The 22,077-nt window shown below is 41.2% G+C and overlaps 1 protein-coding gene across 2 annotated transcripts in view; it reads left to right on the top strand.

Annotated features, from left to right (window-relative positions):
- Positions 1 to 22,077, top strand: part of FGGY (FGGY carbohydrate kinase domain containing) — a gene marked incomplete at both ends in the record, with an annotated part of 393,087 nt that overhangs the window by 42,493 nt on the left and 328,517 nt on the right. For both annotated transcript variants that reach the window (XM_084243991.1, XM_084243992.1), the window contains one exon: positions 4,732 to 4,820. In XM_084243991.1, the coding sequence (XP_084100117.1) occupies positions 4,732 to 4,820 (89 nt within the window). The remainder of the gene's footprint in view (positions 1 to 4,731; positions 4,821 to 22,077) is intronic.

The following is a 22,077-nucleotide window of genomic DNA, read 5'->3' as shown; positions in this document are numbered from 1 at the left end:
TTATACCTCCTGAAACCTTTTGCATTGTCCTTTTCCTGTATCAGCAGACTTTTACCCACCTGAATTTTGCCATTTAAAGGTGGATTTAGATACATGAATATATGATTAGAATATAGATGGGAAGGAGGGATTCCCTGAGAAGGTAAGACTTGAGTTGGGTTTGAATCAAAGGTAGAAGGCTGATCTTGGGAGAACATGGGAAATTCAACTCAAGTCAAGGCATCAGTCTCCACAGGGATGTAAAAGAATGTAATTCATTTGGGGAACAGGAAGAGATGGACAGTGCAAGTGGATGATGGGAGATGAGCCCAGAAGGAGTCATCATAATAATGGCCAAGTTGGAGTCAGGTTGTTAGCATCCTGAGGTCCATGCCAAAGAGTTAAAATGGAATTCTTGGCCAGGAGGAAATATCAAACCATTTTAAATAAAAGAATGCAATGATAAGTTTTAAGTTTTTAGAAAGATGCCTTTAGTAGCACAAACCTCTCAGTGTATCTGCCCATCTGGCTTGAAATATCTTCAGTGCTTGGTCTTTTTCTCTGTGCATGAGAGTTTGAAGCACACGATTGTTTCATTCATTGTAGAAAGTTTCTGGTTGGAGATTGTGACCCAGTCCATGTTTTTAGCACCATTTTTCTTTTAAGAATGCAGTTGAGGGTTAAGTTTCTTCCTGAAACATCTTTCCTCTCTGGGCCATCAGTCTATGTTCTCATTTGGAGTCTTGAACATAGATTGAGGATAAGTTTTGCCTTTTTATGGGTAGTTGTGCTGGAAGACAACATCATGTCTATTGGAATGTTCACACAGGGTTGTTTTATAGGGCAGGGAATTAGGGGTCTGTGGTCCCTCCCTTTTATTCACTGTGCGCAGATGATAGCTCAGATAGAATCCCTTGGCAATTATTAACAAAAGGTTTGAATGAACCTTTTTAAATTCATCATCCCTAGTTTCTCATGATGTTCCCAGACCCTGGTATCGCTAGACGTACATTGCAGTATCTGCTTCTTTTCCCCACTAGTCCCCCTGGTGTCCAGAAGCCAGCAGAGACCTCATGGCCTCCAGGGATGCCAGAGTAAGGCAAAAAAGGAGAAAAGGGCTTGTCTCTTCTCTGAGGCTGGCAGGGTGGCTGCTGCCTGGCCTTGGATTTGGGATATTCAGTGACTGCCTCCACCCTCTGCTGAGCGTGCAGCTGTGAGCCTTTGCATAGTAGCCTCCTCCCAAGAAGTGCTGTGGTTTTATGAAGTAATAGATGACTTCAAAAAAATTAAAAGTTCTCTTTGGTTGCTTCCAAGCCCAGGAATTGCTTAGCTCAAAGGATTGTTATTGGAATGCAGAAGCCCTTCTTGCCAACTCATACACTCCAAATCACTGCTAATTTTTTTTTTTTTTTCCGTGAGAAGGCTAGTGTTTTATAGTTGCTTGGTTAACTGGAGGATAGACTCATTAACCCATTCAGTATGAGAGCTCTTAGATTGAACTGAATTCAGCTATAGCATAATGAGAGGCAACTGAAGGTGTATGTGTAGAGGGCCTAGTCTGCACCCCCTGTAATGCATCCATCCATCCATCCATCCATCCATCCATTCTCCATCCATCCATCCATCATGTGTGTGTGCAAGGTGGCATTAGGTACATAGAAGCTGTGAGTTATCTGTCCAGGATTGATAGTGAAAACACTGAAATTTTTGAAATTGTGTGCACACTTGTTTGGAAGGACTTCTGTTTGGCTTTTCTTCTGTGAAGACTGCCAGCAGCTTCCACTCTGACCAACGCAGAAGGCCAAAGCCCACAGCTCTGCTTGGCCTGGAAGCCCCAGGATGGTGACTATGACAGAGTGGCAGAAGGGACACTCTGCGTAGAACTGGAAGCCCCTTGTGATATTGGATATGGCCTTGTTGTTCAATCCTGTTTCTATATCCTTAGTCCTTAGTGTGTGGCTGTTGTGTGTGTCACCTTGTACTCCTGAACTGCCCCGAATCCAATGGGATGAGGTATGCTGGGAGCACTGTTGAAAGGCTCCGGAGGGATGTAAAAGGACAGTCACTGTGTCCTGATGCAGGCCCAGTGGTAACAAGAATAGAATTGTTTTGGTAAGTTTGAGGCCCCAGGATGGAATGTTGCTGGCAAGGGGAGGGGAGGGACAGAGAGATTTTGCTATAGAACTGGGTTAAAAATCTATCACCTAGACCACTCTGGCATTTGATGCCAAAGCACTTGTGAGCATGTCATCAAAGGGAAGAACGTTCCCATAGGTGGTCCGATGGCTTCTGGAAGTAAGAGAGCAGGCTTCTGGAGACATTCTCCCTCATCTGTTCAAACCCTGCCTCCTTGTCTTTGCAAGCTAATCTCAGGACTTTGCTTTTCAAACTTTGCTTTTCTATCTAATCCTCCAAGACCACGTGCATCCTTAAGGATGCCTAGCTCTTGTAATAAGATGTTGTTTCTGGTTTCTTATCCCATGAAAAGGTTGAACCGGGGTCCCTGGCTTTGATCGATGAAGCTGGCGTAGTCTCAAGAAGAAATGACGCTCCTTGGATGCCTCCTACCCGCAGTGTGTCTCTTTTTGGCAAGAGGTCTGAAGTTCTCTTTGAGACATTATGTTTGGTTCCATTGTTCACAGTGGCTGTCTATGTGACTGCGGGCTGAAAGCACTCATTATGCAAGGTCTTTAATGACCTTATATGAGATAGTAACAGAAGCAGTTGTTTTCTGAGTTAGGGAAGATTGTTCAGCTTTGGCTGGAAGCATTGTTTGTTGCTTCAGTGGTTTAGTGGTTTGCTGGTGACTGGCCTTGGATATCTGGAACCCTTAGCAGGAGGCTGCTTTTTCTCCTTTGCTCTTAGCCTGTATTTCCGAAACCACAAAGCACATGACAATAGGTGCAATGTGCAGGTAGTTTGATTCACATTGTATAGTGACTATTAGTTTATAGCTGTATTAGACATATTTATTCCTTCATTTTGCATTAAACATTAAATCACCATTAAAACCAGTTGGCCAGTCAGAGAAAAGTTTAGGACAGGTCATTTTCTAGATGTAAACTATCAACTAGATCCTTTGGAATGTAAACCAAATAATCACACAACAGTGATGGAGAATGAGCTTAACACTGTCTTTTGATCTGTTATTTCTAACAGGAAATACTCAGTTTCTCTGCTGTACATTGGCCTCTAGATTCATATAGTATTGGTAGAAAGTGGGAAGTAGGAGGAACTTACAGAATTTGAGACCAGTTGGAAGTTTATAAAATGCACTTGGAAATTTTGAGGCATTATAACAAGATAACACATGTAGAAATCCTTTATAAACTTTGAAACTTTCCTCATAGGAGAGACATTGGAAGGTAAAATTGAGCAATTTATCTAATTGTTTACATATTTATTGCGTGCCTGTGATGCATCGCCTGCTAGCAGATAACAGCAGAATATCTCTTTTGGAACTTCTGCCTTAGTTGCCCTTAAGTTTCCAAAGATTCCTTTGTGCTTATAATACATTTATTTCTCTTTTTTTTTATAATTTCTTGGGGAGATAGTAATTGGAACCAAGGTGTGAATAATTATCTTTGTAAGTAGGAAACATTTTTTTGGACACTATATCTATATGCTTTACTCTTCCTTTATGATTTTTTTACTTCTTCAGGTCCTTGGCAGAAAATGCCACTTCATAGTTTCCAGGATGATCTCACCTCCCATTCCCATCATAGGCAGAAGTTACATGACTCCACTTGGATCCTGATTTGAATTCCTGGGAGGAATCTGATTGGTTCTGTTAGGTCACATATGCACCCCTGCTCCAATCAAGTGCATAAAATGTTTGGAGTTTCTATTTGTCAGCTAAGGGTCCAGTCCTATGTGTGTGTGTGTGGAGGGGGTGATGGGAACAGTTGTGGGATATCATGGTGTATACAGATGATAAGGTCCTTGACCTCACAGAGCTTACAACCTAACAGAAAAGACATTACACAAATGATTATGGTATAGTGTGGGTTGAATGACAGCCAGCCCTAACCTGAGTAAGAGATCCTGGAAGACCTCCCCAAGAAAGAGTAGATAGGACTAACCAAACTGGGTAGGGGAACATGGACCCTGGGAGGGAACAAGTGGATACAGTAGATAAGGAATGAATGTTCCAGACAGGTGGCAGAAGAATGAAAAACTCAGTGGCAAGGGAAAAAAAAAAAAAAAACTTCATTCATAGTGTGCAAGAAACACATGTTTAAACATTTTACAAGAGTGCTTCTATTTGCCATTCTCGTTCACTTTAGAGGAAGTTCTTTGAGGACAGGGACCATTTTCCCATTGCCTTTGGAACCAGTTGATATAGGGAGGATTTTACATGGAAGGATACATTCCAATTTATCAGATAGTTTCTTGGTGTAGTTTTCTTCCCAGAATAGCTATTCAGTTTTGAAATTTTATTATTTGTCTTGAGACATATCCTCTTGCCCTTTATTGGGAAGATGGATTGCATAACCTCTCAGAGTGTGCTTCCTTCAGGTTGGAAAAGATGAATTAAAGAAATTAGGGTCACTTTGGAAGGATTGATAATTACCAATTTTTTTCCTATGTAATACTGCTTTTATGTCATCCCCACTCCCAGCCCCTGAACAGATGTCTTACCGGGTATTATTGGCTATGCTTTTGTTTTGAAAATTTTGAAGCGTTATTGAAAGTGGAGAGGGGTAGGGAAAAAAAAACATAATTGATTCTAATATATATTTAATTTGGCAGAACTTGAGAGAGTCTTGCTGGGATAAGGCGGGACATTTCTTTGATCTCCCAGACTTCTTATCGTGGAAGGCAACAGGTGTCACATCACGGTATGTTAATTACAAGTTGGATTTTATTTGTGCTCATCCATTCTCCACTGTCTGTATATATATATATTGCTTTCTTAACTCACTGTGACTATAAGGACTGTTTGTACATCTGCATGTGATTTTGCATACTTGAAACATCTTGAATCCATCTTCCATCTCTACTGCACATGCCCAAACACCATTGTTCCTATGAGTCCTGGAATGTGGTATCCAAGGTGAAGACCATTCATTAAAATTGGCCACATTTGATGGAGATGTGAACAGTCCACCATGAAATGTGACTCTTTCCACAGGCACTTTTCACGTGGTTAGTAAAAGGAAAAGATTTTTCTCTTTGGCCCTTAAAATTAAGTCAAGAGATGTTTTATTTTAAAGGAAGCCCATTTTAACTAGATGGGTGTGTTCTGAAGTTATTTTGCTTTTTACATCAGTGTACCCAAATCATCATGAAATGTAGAGGTATGTATGCTGAAGTAAACAACATTTTTCCAATAAATTATAAACTTTATAAATAAGTATGCTACGGTGAGAGCCAATTTAAAAACCACTCATTGAGTGTGAAATTTCAGCTGCTATAATTAACAAAGTGGATATGTGCCTCGGTATATATAGAGAGACAGGTTTGACGTGAAATCTCAAAGTATACAAGTGTGTTGTCATCTTGACCTCTGATTTTTGTGGGATGGGGAGGAATGGATGGTCTCGGGTGAAAATAATTTAGAACAAACTTGTGAGGAAGAGGACCATTTTCTAGAGGACAGATAAACCTGAGTAAACATACATACACACAGACACACACGCACACATACACATGCACACACACATAGGAGAGAGGGAGGTATATTTTGAAGTTAGTTCATTCACGGAGAGCTAATCCTCATTTCCTTTCTTATTTAAACTCAGGGGAAGCTGTATTGGGAAATCGTTTTCTCTGGGTTTTTTCCCGTCTATCTCATTGTGTATAATTTGAACCTTTTCTTGTAGAGAGTTGATAAAGAGTGTGATAGTTCAGCTGCAGGAGCTTCCAGACAGGAGATAGGAGAGGACATGCTTCACTGGCACGTCATTCTTCATGGTATTATCTTCCCCTCCCACCAGTAAAGTACTAGGATAGAAGGGATCCACATGCAGATAAAAATGACTTCAGCAGACTTCAGGTACTCATCCCTCACTGGGGGAGAGGCTTTTGGGGGAGTGGTATGAGCTTTATCCCAAAAGGTGCATTAGTCACCCATATACAGTTATCACCACTGTGGAGATCAGTATGTAGGTGAAGACCTCATCTTGGGCATTCTTCTTTCAATGTGAAATTAATTTTCTGAAGTCTAGAAGCACCTTTCTCTAGACTTGTTTTGCACCTGTGTAGTGAAGGAATTGTTCTGATCATTTTTGTCAAATAAACCTGTTAGTCAAAGCAATGCTAATAGTGTGGGTATCAGCAATACCCATTGGTCTACACACCCTGAGGACTCAAACATAGAACTGCAGGTGGAGACAGACCTGCATATGTTGTATTATGCTCCAAGTAGTTGCATGATCAGGTGAGTTTGGACAACATCGCCTAACAGGATATACTTGAAAGTAAGATGTGACTCTTTAAGGTGCTTCACACCTGGGAGGAATTGGGTCCATACATTCAAAGCCTTAATGAGTTTGGTGAATTAAATTTGGAGAGCTTAGTGTCGACCTATCAACTTGCTTGGAGTCTTTGCCACCCACCCCCCCGCCCCAATAGTCTGAAACTGCGGAAGCAGAAAATGAAAATGCTCAGAAAGATTTATTGTCTATCTAGTCATCCCTGCGATTTTTTTTTTTAATTGGCTGAGGCACTGATGACTCATTCTGTTTTCATTAATACAGATTTGTATCCCCCCTTCCCTGCCTCTGGCCCCATACTCAATAGCTCCTTCGGAGGCCTCTCTGTCTTCTAGATGTCCTCATCTAAGGCTGAGCCTGTGGACCTTGGACACCAGAGACTGGGTTCTTCTTGCAAGCATGGTTCCCCTCTCCCTGGCACACCTATTTCTTAACATCTGTCTGTTGCTTGTGTCGTCCTCAACCTCCCAGTTCTTTCTCTCTTCTCTCTTTTAACCTGCATGATCAGGGTGGAACTAGTAATAGCTCTGAACTTTCTGGATTGTAAAATAAGATAATGGTTGCACCTGCTCTGTGGAGTCATCGTGTGCACTGAGTAAGGTAACAGAAAAACTTCCAACACAGTGCTCAGATCATTTTTTTTTTTAAGGAATTAGATTTTTTCTTTTTAACTTCTCTTTTTTCTATCTATTTTGGCAGGGAGTTTTGGATTACATTTCTGGCATAGTAGAATGAGGGAAATCCTTGTCGTCAGCTTCACCTGGCCTCAGTGCCTCTACTATGTACTGTCTGAAAGAACCTGAGTGAATTACTTGCCCCCACTGAGCCTCAACCCTCCTCTGAATGTCCTTGCAGGTATATGGAAGGAGTTAGAAGTACAGGGGATAAAATGTGTAGCACTTAGCTTTAAAAGAATACAGCGTTCTTTTAATCAAAAATCCCCATTGTCTGCCCCCGCTTCCAGAGTAAGGAAGATGAGGGTCTGAGCTGGAATGTGCCAGTGCCAAAAATACTTTGGGCAGTAGAACATGAACTTGGCAACCTTTAAACCTAGGAGGGGTTCAGATTGGGTGTTTATTTGATTCTTAAATGATGATTATTTTGGGAGCCTTTGGGAAAAAAGAGTGCCAAAATGGCTAAAGAGGATTTTTTTCTTTCTGTTTTACTTTTGAGTCTAGGCTAAAAAGTGATCATGTTTCACCTTAATGCTTTCAGACTTGTTTTTGGCAGTGATAATGTGTAAGAAGTCTTTTTTCTTCTTGTCTTCTCTCCTTATCTATTTTTCTCCCCTTGCCCTCTTTTTTTCACCATCTCCCTGTTAGGTACAATTCTCATCTTAAAATATGGGCCTCTCTTATTTATTTGGATTAATGAGGAAATTACCACCTGGCCTATGATTAACTTTTAACTCAACCCCATTTTTATTACACTAATTAAAATAATTATCACTATGTTTTTGTTATTAATAGTAACAATATGGTAATAATCATTTATCAAGTGCTTTTTATTTGTGCTGGGCGTATTAATAAATGTGAAACCATTAGTCCTCTTAACCATGAGTTAAATTATATGGTGTTATTACCATTTCCCAATTCAAGAACTGAGGTTAAATGCTGTAGATATTTGCCACATTCTATCAGTTAAGTAACTGTTCAGAATTTTGTTAACCTGAGAGATGGGGAATCATGAATTTGAATAATAGCAACTGATATAATCAGATAAAAAGATATGCATATAACTTGTAAATACTCTAATGAGATTTGAGTTGGCTGGCAATAGGATAAGATAAAAACTGATAAACATATTTAAAAACTACAATGGAGTGAAATATTAATAGAAAAATTAAAATGAAATTAAGAGCTTCAGAGAAACTCAAGTTATTTCTAGTTATTAATAGGTATGTTCCCTAGCTTCCTAGTAGCCAAGATTGAAACATAAGATTAACTGAGTGGACAGATCAGACCTCTGGAATCTGAAATTTCTAGTAGATTATCAAGGATTGGCAGTATTCTATAAATTATTTAAAAGTATGTCTTCTAAATTCAATTATAATTTCAAATATGCCTTTTTATTTTCAAATTGTTTTTATTTTAAAACTTTTCGATTTACAGAAAGTTAGGAAGATAGTATAGAGTTCCCATATATGTGATACCCTTACAATTAACATATTCATTTGATGCATCTGCCACAATTGATGAAATGGTAGTGATATATTATCACTAACTTGATTTCATATCTTGATTCCTCTTTATTTCTTTAGTTTTAACCTCATGACCTTTCTATGTTTTGTGGTCTTCTCCAGGATACCATATATATTTAGTCATGGCCTTAAACTCTCTTGACTGTGACAGTTTCTCAATTTTCTTTGTTTTTGAAAATCATTATGTATCTTGTCAAATGACCCTCTGTTTGTTTTTCTTTTATTTTTTAAATTGCAGATCTACTTTGTGCAACTTATTTTTCCTTAATAAATTATTGTATTTTTCATATCGGTGAGTATTATCAGAAAACATGTTTTTGATACCTGTGTAATAGTTATTATAGGACAGTATAAAGTATATATGTTAATTCTTCCATATTTTTTAGGTTTAAAATAGTATCCAAAGGGGGAATAAAATGGTATCTAATTTGTTTTGTATTATTTGGTTATCAAATATAATAAATTTTTCTTATACTTGTTAACCACATTTATTAAGTTATGTTAATTGCAAATTATGTTAACCTGTGTTACATGTGTCTATTAGTTATTGAAATTATTAATATTTATATTGGATTTCAGCATTTTCTTAAATTGTGAGAGCACTTGTTTTTTGTTTTGTTATTTTCCCCAGGTATTAATTTTGAAAAAAATTTGAACAGAAAATTTGAGAGAATGGCATTGAATGAGTTGAAAACTATATATTTACCTAAATTCGTCAATTAACATATTGTTAACATTTGTGCTTTCAAGTGCTCTATCCCTGATATGCACATACTTTGCTGAAATGTTTGTAAATGAATTGCAAACATCATGTCCTTACCTCCTAAATTCCATAACATGTTCACCCAGGAGTATCAGCAGTTCTCTTATCTGACCACAGTGCCATTGTCCCAGTGAGGGCCAGTTATATGAATCCTCATTATTTAAACTCTCGTAACATCCCTGTTATTAGGACTCAAGGTGTCACTCACTCTTGCCAATAGGGCTCTGACTAATAGAAACTACATACAAAGAAGTATTAGCTAAATGAAAAATGAAAACTACCTCATTATCTCAGAAAATGCTCTTGCACCTCTGTTACATAGAGCTTCTGTATAACCCAACGGATCATGCAATGAAGGCTATACCAGCATCTGCATATTCAAGTATATGTGTGTTTGCTGTAGGAAGGAAGACCATATATGTCAGCCACATCTCAAATCCAGTAACTGAGACAGCCAAGTGAATCCAGATCCTCTTCAGGGCACACTGGTTGCACATAAGTGTAAAAAGTGAAGAAGTGAGCTTGATATCATTCTAGGCATGACTTATACCCTTATCTTTAACATAGGGGGACACCTTTAGTGGTGGCTTAATATATTCTGTCCTCTCAACATCAGATGTGTTTCCCTTACCCTCTTGGGGAAAATTAAGTAAGGGGTGGGGTGCAAAGTCACTTGCGCTTGCTCTGTGCTACTGTGTGTAGAAAGAGCAAGTTTGGGGATAGATTCATCCTCCTGCATGGGGAAAAGAAGTGAGAAACTTCCACTCTAATTTCTGCCTCTGGCTATATGCCTCTACATTATTCCTCAGTACTTGACCTCCTGATAACCTTTCACAGTTGCATATCCGAGATAAGACTTAATTTAAAAACAAGGCACCAGCTTTATTGAGAGTAAAAAGAAAGTTTCATATACTATGCAAGTATACAATATGTCCATTTCAAATTTACATTTCAATGGTTTTCATCTATTTTGATGAATTAGAGTAAAATGTATATAACAAAATTTGCCATTTCAACCATTTTTAAGTATATACTTTAGTGGTATTAATTACATTCACGGTGTTGTGCAACTATTACCACTACTATTTCCAAAACTTATTCATCTAGGCAGAAACTGTCACTATCAAGCAGTTTTCTCCTTACTCCTCCCTCCTTTAGCCCTTGCTAATCTCTAGTCTACTTTGCACTACTCTGAATAGTGTATTCTATGAATTGGCACATTTGAGAGAGCTCATCTGAGTAGAATTAGATGATATGTGTTCTTTTGTGTCTGACTTATTTCACTTGGTATAATGTTTCCAAGACTCACCCATGTTGAAGCATGCCTCAGCGTTTCCTTTTTGTGACTGTATAATATGCCATTATATTCTTTTTTTTTAAAGATTTATTTATTTGTTTATATAAGCACTGGGTACAGTCAGAAGCACGGGAGGGTGAGAGAACTCACCAGAGACAGAGAGGGGAACAGAGCAGGTAGACCGACGAAGTACACTGCTGAGGGGAGCAGTGGGCGTGGTGGTAGGAGATGTCTGCACACCATGTGGGACTCTCGCCCGTGGCGGGGGATTGAACCGGCACTGCTCAGGCTGCAGGCAGCTTCGCAGCCCAGCGCTCAACCACTGCGCCACTGTATTCTTATACAGTTTTTATTTCCATACTTCTGTTGTGAACCCACGTTTCCTCCTATTTCCCTACAGTTACTCTTATGAATGATGCTACAATGAATATTGTGTGTAGGTATCTGTTTGAATCTGTGCTTTCAGTTCTTTTAGATATGTAAGAATGTATTTGCTGGATCATCTGTAAACCTATGTTTACCTTTCTGAGGAACCACCAAGCTTTTCCATAGCAACTGTACCATTTTACATTCCTACCAGTAATACATGAAGGTTCCAGTTTCTCAACACCCTTACCAATACTTGTTTTCCTTTATTTAAAATAGCCATCCTTATAGGTATAAAGTGAGTTCTCATGGGGTTTAAGATTAATTAATTTTTTTACTCTTAGACAACTGTTAATGAAATTGAATTTAGATCATCCTAGAGATAGCACCAGGAAAATTAGAGTTCTAGGGGAAATAGATCAGTTATTCTTAGTGTGATTTGCATTACAGTTCTTTGATTTGCATTGTTTTATGTTTGTGTTGAAGGATGACTTCTCAGAATGATGGTATAAAACAGTTCTTTAGGTTCTAGGAAGAATGATTCACTCATGCTCTCACATCACCTTATTTTTTAGTATTTAATAGTGCTGAGAAATGACTTGTAAATATTCCTTGACCCTTATTTTTGGGAAAGTATTCACTCTCTAAGAAGAAATATGATCCTTATCTCTTCTGTGATGGATAATGGAAGTAAAAAATGCAAAATAACAGTTTCTTAAGCATAGAGTTTATCTTCTATAAATAAATATAAATATATGGAGTCCTTATTGTGGGCTGCAGTCCAAAGAAGGCATCAAGGGCCATTTCTTTGACTTTTTTTCTGTATCTTCCAAAACCTTAACTTCCATTCTCAAGGTCACTTAAAGGTCCAAGATGGTTACTGGAGCCTCCTTTACCTTTCTCCTTTAGCAGGAAGAAAGGTTGGTAGAGGGGGGCTTAAAAAGTATAAATACTCCACATCTGAGCCATCCTTCTTTAAACAACCTTCTTAGAAGAATAACATAATATTTATGCTTACATATCTTTGACCAAATTTATGTTCAAGGTCATACCTTACCAAAAAGGAGCCTGGGTAAAATAAACTTTTCGCTGGCTACATTAAAACTTGATTAAAATTGTGTTTTCCTTTGCTACTAAAGAAAAAGAAAGGGGAGAATTAATATTGGGCAGGTAAAAAGACAAGCACAAAATTGTAATTGCTCAATATATTGCATTGATTAATATCCTCAATATCTATAATTCCTTCATATTGGTGATGAAGAACAGGGTAAGAATGGTGGAGGTCTTGGAGAAGTAGTTTATGGTATGAAGCAACTGAGGCAATTTCCATCATTTGTTCACTTATTAATTCACTTATTACTTGTCTGTATAATAATAGAGCCCCTAAGAGGCATCTTCTCTTTAATCTAGCTGTGGGTAGGCACATATTTAAATTACTCAAATCCATATGAGGACCAGGGCCACAATGTCCTTAGCTCAGTGTTTTACTCTGCCACTTAGTGGCTGGTGAATTTGGGTAAGTCATTTAAGTGCCTCTCAATCCCATTTCGCTGATGGTGAAGAAGGATGAAAACTTCAAGGGTTTGCTTTATGGAAAAAAAATGAAGAACCAAGGGTTAAACTTCTCAATGACATTTGGTACATAGTATTGTACAAGAAGTGCTACTTCTACTTACTGTTCCTTTCAGCTTTGGTTTTTTGTTTTGTTTTGTTTTGTTTTAAAATGTGAAGGATACGCAAATTCAGCTAAGTAGCTTGTGAATGGAGCATGGACGATGGGCTACTTAGACACCAGATAACCTGTTTGGCTTCTGTTCTTCCTCTTTTAGGGGTTTTGCTGTGGTTCCCAGTTTATGTGATCAGGGTTCAGTGAGGCTTGGAGTGTGAGAGTGTTACCAGGGGTCTTAGAGCTGTTGTGGATGTGAAGAAATGCCTGCAGACTACAGGTTGGTCAGTATTCAGAGGCTGCATGTCCAGGAAAGAGTGGAATAAGGTGGGGCAGGAGGGGGCATGGGCCTTGACATTGTGGCTTCTCTTACACATCTACAGAAGCCTCGGACTGAAGCTGTAGATGCTCATTCTGGGTCAACCTGATGAAAGGTGTCAGGATTCAGCCTTGCAACCTATGATACTGCAAGGACTGTGATGGCGTGGAGGTGTTCAGAACCTGTGTCATCAGAGACACAGGGTAACATGGTTTGTAACTTGTAAGACTTGTGTCCTGTCCAGCTGTGTGACCTTGGGCTCGAGCTCTGTTTCTTCCCATCTGCAAAATTTAGGAATTGGATTGTTATGTGATCCATTTAGCATCTTCAGGACTAAAGTTCTGTCTATGAGGTGTAATGGTGTTGACCAAAGACTTCTTTTCCATTCTTTCTTAAAGTCATTCTGTTGAAGAAGTATTGCTCAAGTCTGAACTTAGAATTCAACCCTCTGGGATATAATTTAGTGTCAAAAAGCTATTTGCTTTTGGTCTTTTTTTTCTCTTTTGTAGTTTCTTTTCTTTTTTAATATACATTTTTCCCTTCATTTTCCTTTCTTTCTTTCTCTAAATTTTTGTCAAGGGCCTTTGAAGAAAATTCCTAAATATTATTAAGAAATTGCAGTCAGGGAGGCCTTTTTTCCCAAGTCATTTAGAAGATTGCTTTCCTTTTTGTTAAATGCAAAAAATTGTCAACCTCTATTGATAAAATGTGCCAGAAACCACATTCACCAATAAAAAGTGTCAGTTCTCATTATTGCCCAGATATTGTTCTTCTCAAAAGTTCAGCACTTTCCCCAGGCTTTCTAAATACTCTTCTTCCACATTTTGCTACGTTTTGAATCTCCTTGGGTCTATATGGGATGGCAGCCTGTCTTTTAAAAATAAATGGGTTCCAAATGCCATTCAAACCTGTTTCTGCCCTAACCTACCCCTCCCCTCTCTACCCCTGCCTTTTAGAAGTCTTATATGCTGTATAAATATTGAGCTGGATATAATTTCTAAAGAGGTGTTTGGACTTTTAATTAACACTGACAGCCTGTCTGCTTGGGATTTTACTCTGCTGTCTCCATGGAAAAGTCAGGCAGGTCAGTATGGAGAAGGGAGGGAGCTCCGCAGTGGATATGTTCCTGGCGGCTGGCCCTAGAGACACTGAACTCTGAGCCAACCATGAAGTCATTTTGAATTTAAGGAGTCTTGCTAATCCACGGCAATGCGTCTTAATTTGACAAAGTAAAGGCTGCCCGATAAGCAACCCTAACTACAAGTTCTGTGAAACTTGTGCATGTGTATGTGGGGGGGTGTTTGTAAGTTTAGATTGTGCTAAAGAAATGTGGTGATGTGGAAAAATGGTCTCCTTTTCCTCTGATTCCTCCCTCTCCCATTCCATCTCTCTCTCTCTCTTTCTCTCTCTCTCTCTGGCCCAGTTCAACTCTGCAGTCTGGCCTCTGCAGTGGCTTGATGTGAAATTTGAGAAACATATGTAGTTTTCTATTTCAGGAAAATGATCTCAGGGATTCAGTGTGGTTTTTTTTTTTTTTTTTTTTTTTTTTTTGGTTGGCTGTTAAGCTCTGATCTAGCCCAGTGTAGTTTTTTGATGATGGGAAAGAGGCTTGGGAGTGCTTTTTATCAGAAAAGCACTTCATGTAATAAACCTTAAGGTTTGGTTTATTTAGTTCTGTTATCCGCTCCCTCCCCGGCCTGTAGCACAGTGTCATCTGTTCTGTCAGAAGTGGGAAGAAGTGCGCATTGTTCGTGTTACAATCAGCTCATGGCTGCTGGTGCGTACATACACAGAAATGCCCACTGTGTCTGGCCTTCACAAAAGATAGTTTGAAATGCAGCTGGGTGCAGGACCGGGAGTCTGCATACTGATGTCCACAAAGGAGAAGGGATTTATGAGGGGTGAAGTCTACCTTTGTTTTTGCCTTGGAAGAGCCAGTATTTTCCTTTGTTCTGGAGGTCCAGTGCCCTGCAAACCAAACTTCCTGGACCTCACCATGTAAGGGATGTGTGGACCAGCATCCCTGCTGATGGAGGGGGGGGGCTCAGGCAAGGAGGCCCAGGTGAGTCTGGCATAGGCCCTGACTGCGAGTGAGAGCAGCAGGAGGTGGACCCATGGTATTTTCAGACAGGTCCAGTCCATGTCTGGGGGGCTGTAGCAGCATAAGGCATGACTGTAGCCCTTGGGAGCACTTTACTCAAGGTGGAAAAAAGAGTCCCTCACCTATCCTTATCCACTTGGCATGAGCTTCTTAATGACAGATGCATGTCTGTTTTCATCTTGGTAGTCAGGGGGTGCTTGCTGAATTAATGAGAGGCAGGTGTTCTGAAGGGGATCTCCACCAGCTCTGCTGGGGTTATAGAGAAGGGGCCTACCTACGCATCTTCACCTAGTTCCAGATGGGGCAAGGGGAACTGGAAAGGTATATTCAGAGGGAAGGTGACTGACTGTCCTGGGTAGTATGCTGGTTATCCTATTAGATTATTAACAACATGTCATTTTTATAGATGAGGAAGTAGATATTCAGAGAGGTCAAGGCACATGCTCAAGGTCACACAGCTACTAAGAAACCGAACTTAGAACCAAACCTAAAGTTTGTGCAACACTGAAACCCCTTGTCACAGCGCATCTTTCTAGTAGGGGAAAAGATGGAAACCCTAGCTTTCCCTACACTGCACTTGTCTCTATCTCTTCTTGTGTCTGGGCAAACTGACTATCTTCCTCTGACTTTTAAATCTGGCCTTTCTTCAAGTGATTTGGGAAAGTTTAAGAGACTCTCAGGCAGTGGTGGTGGCAGATTTCCCATGAGGGGAACTCAGCAAACTGTGAGCTTCGGGGACCCTCATTTCCCTGGGCCCTTGTCAGTGCTGGAAGTTTCTGGAAATGTTCCAGGTGGGGAGGAATTGCAACTGGGTAGCCTTTCTGTGTAGATGTAACTGATTTCAGGACAGAGAGACCTAAATCCCCAAAGCTCCATTTAATTTGTTTTGACCTTTTTCTTATAAACACTTTTGCATCAGATTTTGTATTCAAAATTAAACAGAATTTTGAGTTTTGGAATATGTAGTTATATTCCTTTTTTTGAAGAGTCCCCCATATAAAAACTCCATGGGGCCTCCCTGGTGGCACAAGGGGTTAAGATGCAACCTACGAAGCTATCCGTAGGCATTGCATCAGGAGTTCAACCTCTGGCCAGCAAGCTACCCACATGGTCCAGCACACCTCTCCTATCTTGCCCGCTGCTCCCCTCAGCAATATATTTCAGTCAACCTGCTTGTTCTGTTCCCCATTCTGTCTCTGGTGAATCTTCTCACTCCCCCACACCTCTGGCCTGTACCCCCATTCTTGTATGCATAAATAAATAAATCTTTAAAAAAAAAAAACAAACTCCAGGCCCTATAAGTCCAGGGCCACATGCCAACCCTGGAACTTATGTGTGACCTCGAGCAACTTTTTTGGCCTTCATCTGTACCTCATGGGCTTGTTACAAGGTATGAAATAGTTCACGTGTAGAGAATTTGTAGTACAACATGCTAAGGACTAAGTAAGTGTTGACTGTGTGTGCTACTGCTCTTATTATGTGTTACTGGCGTATGAGAACAAATGGATGTAAATTAATTACCAGTTTCTGCCCTTTAAACATCAATGTTCTGGAGGGCACATAACAAGGACAACTTTAGAGTAAAAACCCACAGACTATGGTTTATGCATTTATCTCCTTACCATCTTTGAACATCATCCCCATGCCTTCAAATAAAATTTAATTACATGGAGAACTGGTGATATTTCACACAAATGCAACAAGAGCGCTCTTCCTCTTAGCATTGTTCTTTACACAGCAACATTCCAGTCCCATCAAACAGCTTGCCCATCCCTGGGCTAGTCAGGCCTTTTCATGTCTTCCTGCCTTTGCACATACTGTTCCCTCTTCCTAGAATCTTCACCTTCTTCTTTTTGCTGAACTGTTGCTCATCCTTCAGGACTCAAATGTCATGTTATTGTGAAGCCTTCAGACTCCCTGGGGCTGTTCGACACTCCCTCTGCATTGTTCCTGGTTCTTCTAGCATGTCTCCTTGCATTGCTTTTTTTTTTTTTTAAGTTTTTTAAAGTTATTTTTGCATAGAAGAACTGGGGTGTAGGCCAGAGGTGTGGAGGGTGAGAGAATTCACCAGAGGCAGAGTGGAAGATCAACCGAAATACACTGCTAAGGGGAGCAGTGGGCAAGACAGGAGAGGTCTGCTGCGCCATGTGGGTGAGCTTCCCGACTGGGGATCGAACTCAGGCCTTTGCAGTGGGCCTTCATGGTGGTAGCTCTGAGACTTAACCCCTAGACCACCAGGGAGCCCCTCTCCTTGTATGGCATCATTCCTCAGCACATGATGATTTTCTTGCAACCGGGATCCCTTTGCACAAAGACAGTACAGCTTACTCACCTTGGTAGCCCTTGATGTGGAGTGTAGGACAAATTATAGAGGTTGAGAAATTTAGGGCAAGTGACTGGAAAGACTTTCTGTTCATGCCATTATATTTTAAAAGTCATAATAGTTTATTCCAGGAAAGTATATGATATGATTATAGAGAACCAGGTTTTGTTCTGGTGATTTATACTATAAGAAATGTTTTCTATTTCCTGATTGACATTCAATTTGTAGTGATTTTTTTTTTCTTTAGCATTTTCTTAATTCCCCTGCTTTCAGGTTTCTGATTTAAGCAGGTACTGTTTTGTCACAACTACTCAAGTGGTGTTTTCCTTGCAGTACTGTGATTGGTGAGTGCAGGGAATTTGTATATTTGATCCACAGCTCTATCCCCAAGTCCTGACATAGCGATTAGCAGAGAGTAATAGTTCTAGAGGTGGAAGCAAGTAAATAATAGTATTAGTTTGTACTAATAACAGGGTAATTAATATGTGCCGGCACCGTTGTGAGCATTTTAGATATTCCAACCTCTTCCACCATTCCTGTTATACTATAATTATCAGGTATATATATTTTTTTTTGGGGGGGGACCCTCGCCGGCAGATGGGGAACGAACCAGCGCTGCAGAGGCTCTGGGCAGCCTTGCAGCCCAGCGCTCAACCGCTGCACCACCAGGGGAGGCCCTATCAGATATATTTTACAGGTGAGAAAACTGAGGCTTAAAGAGGCTGAGGAACCTTGTCCAAGGTCACACAGCATAGCTGGGATTTGAACCCAGGCATGTGGCCGTAGCATCCAGGTTTTTACCACAATGGTAAATTGCCTCTGTTTAGTATTAATGAGCTCAGGGCTTGTTTTTTAACTGATTATTGAGGGAATCCAGCAGAGACCTACTTTTATAAAGTAAGGAGTTCATTTGCTAGGTGATTATTCACCTTAAACCAGCATTTCTGTTCCTCAGTGTTTGATGCCCAGTCTCGCAGAATGGACATCTCTTGGAAATATATAAGAAGTGCAGTTTTCAAGCATCACCCTACCTACTCAATCAGAAGCTCCAGGAGGTGAGACCCAGTAATCCATGCTTTAGCAAATCCTCCAGGAGTTTCTAATGGATGGTAAAGTTTGAGAACCTCTGTCAAAGGCTCATTATTTTCTCTGGAATTTTACCCTCTTCTTTTGACTTTTTTAAAACATCATACATTTTGGGTGCTTACCTCTGAGTAGCCCAGTTTCTTGTCACATTTCCGTGGGGACTAAGCTGTAGATTCAGTGAATGTTTTTGCTAAGGTTCCTGAGAGGTTTTACAGGTTCTGTGCTATTTGAAGTTTTATGAAGCTTTTTCCTGTGCTGATGGATTTCAGCATTTGAGAACTTACAGTATAATATTCCCTCTGGTTGGCCCTGCTCGCTCAGATTCACCTGACTGGTGAGTGAAGGAGTTCAGAGAGCAGGGATAACAGAGGAATGGGAGATAGCAGAAACAGTGAATGGGGGAACAAGAGTTTCAGATCATCAAACATTCCAGAAATTGCTGTGACCTCTATGGACCCTTGAGTTACACATGGTAGGAAAAAGGACACTGGACTTGGAATTGGACTTGGAATCCTGGTTGAACCTCTCTTTACAAATGTGAATTTAAAATGGTAATCTTGCTGTGCATCTGTTCTTCATCTGTAAAATGGTAATATTTACCACCTGATGACTTTATTAAGTAAGGTCCATGATGAGCATTTTAAGTCATGATGAACTAGTTGCATCTGTGTCAAGAAGACACTAAAAGCTAAATTTTGGTCACTAGCTTCTTCACTAGCAAGTTGTAGGGTAAAGAAAATATCAGGCTTTTCTGCCCTTCCGCCATCAGGATAGATGATGGATCCTTGTCCTGAATGCATGCCTGATGGCGGGCACCTGGAATAGGGTGTGGGCATAGGTAGATGGGATTCAGCTGAGTTAAGACTGCGCTTTTAAGGGCGGCGTCATAGGGGGACGCCAGCAGCAGCACCAGCAGTAGCAGCACCAGCAGCAGCAGCAGTAGAACCTGAAAGAGAAGCCGAAGCAGAAGCAGAGAACGCCAGAGAGCCCAGATAGAGTGAAGACTTGCTGGGGGCTGGGAGGCCTGCCAGCCTCCCAGCCCCCCAGCCAGCACCCCTGCCTGCCATATGCCTGGTGAACCCCAAATAGAAAACCTGCACTGCGGCCAGTTCTGCCCTTACAATTGGCGTAAGTCGGGAAGATCCATGCAGACGGGTATTGGAGCCCTCTGAAGACCTGGAAGGGACTAAGGAGTAAGCGTTTGCCTGTGACGACGCTGGAGGCGCCATGGCGGTATAGAAGATGGATACTTCCACGAGCTACAGGACGAGACCTGGCGTGAAGGAGACGCCCAAAAGGACCAGCCAACGACACCGGAAAGGACCAGCCAATGACCCCTGAGGCAGCAGGCCGTTGCTGATGCAGGGAGAGGCCAATGGAGTTGAACTGATGGACTGATGGACTAGGACTGACAATACCCGCCAGAAGGCGGAGGACCTTGCAGGTTGATATGTTTTGGGACCCTGGGGGGTGGAACAGTTTTGTTTGTAAACCCCAGGAGATGGGAATCTGGGGGTGGCCAGTGGGCCTAGATGGCCAAAAGCAGCCTGTGCATGCCCAGCAGCCAGGTGGAGGAGAAAAGCCAACTAAGTAGGCAAAAGCTGGTACTGATGCTAAGTTGAGAAGCCCTAAGTGGCTGTTAAGCAGCCTGGGTATGCTGAAGACCTGTGATTCTCGTAAAATCACCTGTGGGTGATGCCCTGCTCATTCTTGAGTGAGGGTGAGGAGCTGAGGAACCTGTCCTTGGGGGACGGGTGGGGAACGTGGCTTGGGGTGGAGCCCAAGCCGAATGCAGAGTTTGGATCCCGACCCATGTGCTTGTGCAGTGGGTTGGCCTGAGTGCAGGGGTCTGTGAGTCGCATGGGTGGCCATGAAGGCCGAGTGTTGGAGCGACTGCAGACAGAAACCCTGAGGGTTGGCGATTACCCCCAACAGAATAAAATTGCCAATCCCAGAGCTAGTGCATCCTGGGGGTGGATGCTGTGTGTGCCTTGTAGCCGAGACTACAGCCAGAGAAGGCCAGGAAGCCTGACGGCTCCTGGTATGTTATAGCAGATGCCGTGTATGATTTCCCCTCCCTCGTATGAGCAGTGCCTTCGGCAGCAGATTTGGTGGCTCATCCGCTGGTACCAATAATTGTCTTTTGCACTTGGTTGGTGCCCTGCCTGGACTTATTTGTGTTCTGTTGTATTTTGTTATATTGTATTTTGTTATTTGATGTATTTGCTTTTGTGGGCCATGGCTGCATTGTTTGTTTGCTTAGAAAATTGTATATATATATGTATAGACTGTATGGCAGAAAACCCTGAGGGGGTGGACTGTAGGGTAAAGAAAATATCAGGCTTTTCTGCCCTTCCGCCATCAGGATAGATGATGGATCCTTGTCCTGAATGCATGCCTGATGGCGGGCACCTGGAATAGGGTGTGGGCATAGGTAGATGGGATTCAGCTGAGTTAAGACTGCGCTTTTAAGGGCGGCGTCATAGGGGGACGCCAGCAGCAGCACCAGCAGTAGCAGCACCAGCAGCAGCAGCAGTAGAACCTGAAAGAGAAGCTGAAGCAGAAGCAGAGAACGCCAGAGAGCCCAGATAGAGTGAAGACTTGCTGGGGGCTGGGAGGCCTGCCAGCCTCCCAGCCCCCCAGCCAGCACCCCTGCCTGCCATATGCCTGGTGAACCCCAAATAAAAAACCTGCAAAACTACTGAGGACTCTGACTCCTCCTTTACCCGGTCTGCATGGGATCAGAAAACCTGCACTGTGCCCAGGTCCGCCCCCTACACAAGTGTTCTAAGAAAAGGATTGCTGGTTTTTCAGAATAACAAGGTCTTCAGAGTGCTCCAAAGTGACTATTCCAAGGAACACAATTCTGGGAGATCCAGTTTCTGGGAAAACCAGGCGCCAGGTTGAATGCTTTACGTCTTAAATCTCCATATTTTCGAAAAGGTATCTAAGAGTGATTTAACAATGTCAGGATTTAGACCTAAGTTTTCTTTTTGTTGTTGTTAAAGACGCCATTGCTGCAAGTCAAGGCCTAAGGACTGTAAAAATATTGATGCAACTGTCAGAGGTACATGGTATTTGACCTTCTAATAATAAAGACAAATTATTGCATTTCTGTGATATTTGATTCTGCAAGAGCTTCTCTTAATTCCACTGGTATTCCATTCCACAGCTACTGGAGCTGCTGAGACGAGGGACATAGGGTTGTGTTTCTGATTTATGAGGTGGAATATTACTCTAATTTACTAAACTGAAAGTTTAGTAAGGTTCAGATAACAGCATGTCTGAATGATAATAACCACAGAAACTACTCAGAGATTCAGTGACTTAGTTACAAGTTTGGTCAGAAGTTCTCTACAGAATAAAGTACAAGTTGTGAGGGAGAAATTAAGCACAAATAAATAAAGGACAAGGCAGATACTGAGCACACAAAACTAGGTATATGCAGGAGGATTGTTCTTGCACATTTGCAGAATGTAAGCAGTGAAATGTTCCTGGTGGCTGCTTGCTAACACCACCCTACTTCACAGGTTGGTTCCC

This window comes from Talpa europaea (genome assembly GCF_964194135.1).
Source record: "Talpa europaea genome assembly, chromosome: 9".
In the NCBI taxonomy this organism is placed as follows: domain Eukaryota; kingdom Metazoa; phylum Chordata; class Mammalia; order Eulipotyphla; family Talpidae; genus Talpa; species Talpa europaea.
Note: the sequence above shows the minus strand (reverse complement) of the source record. Positions and strands in the feature narration are given on the sequence as shown.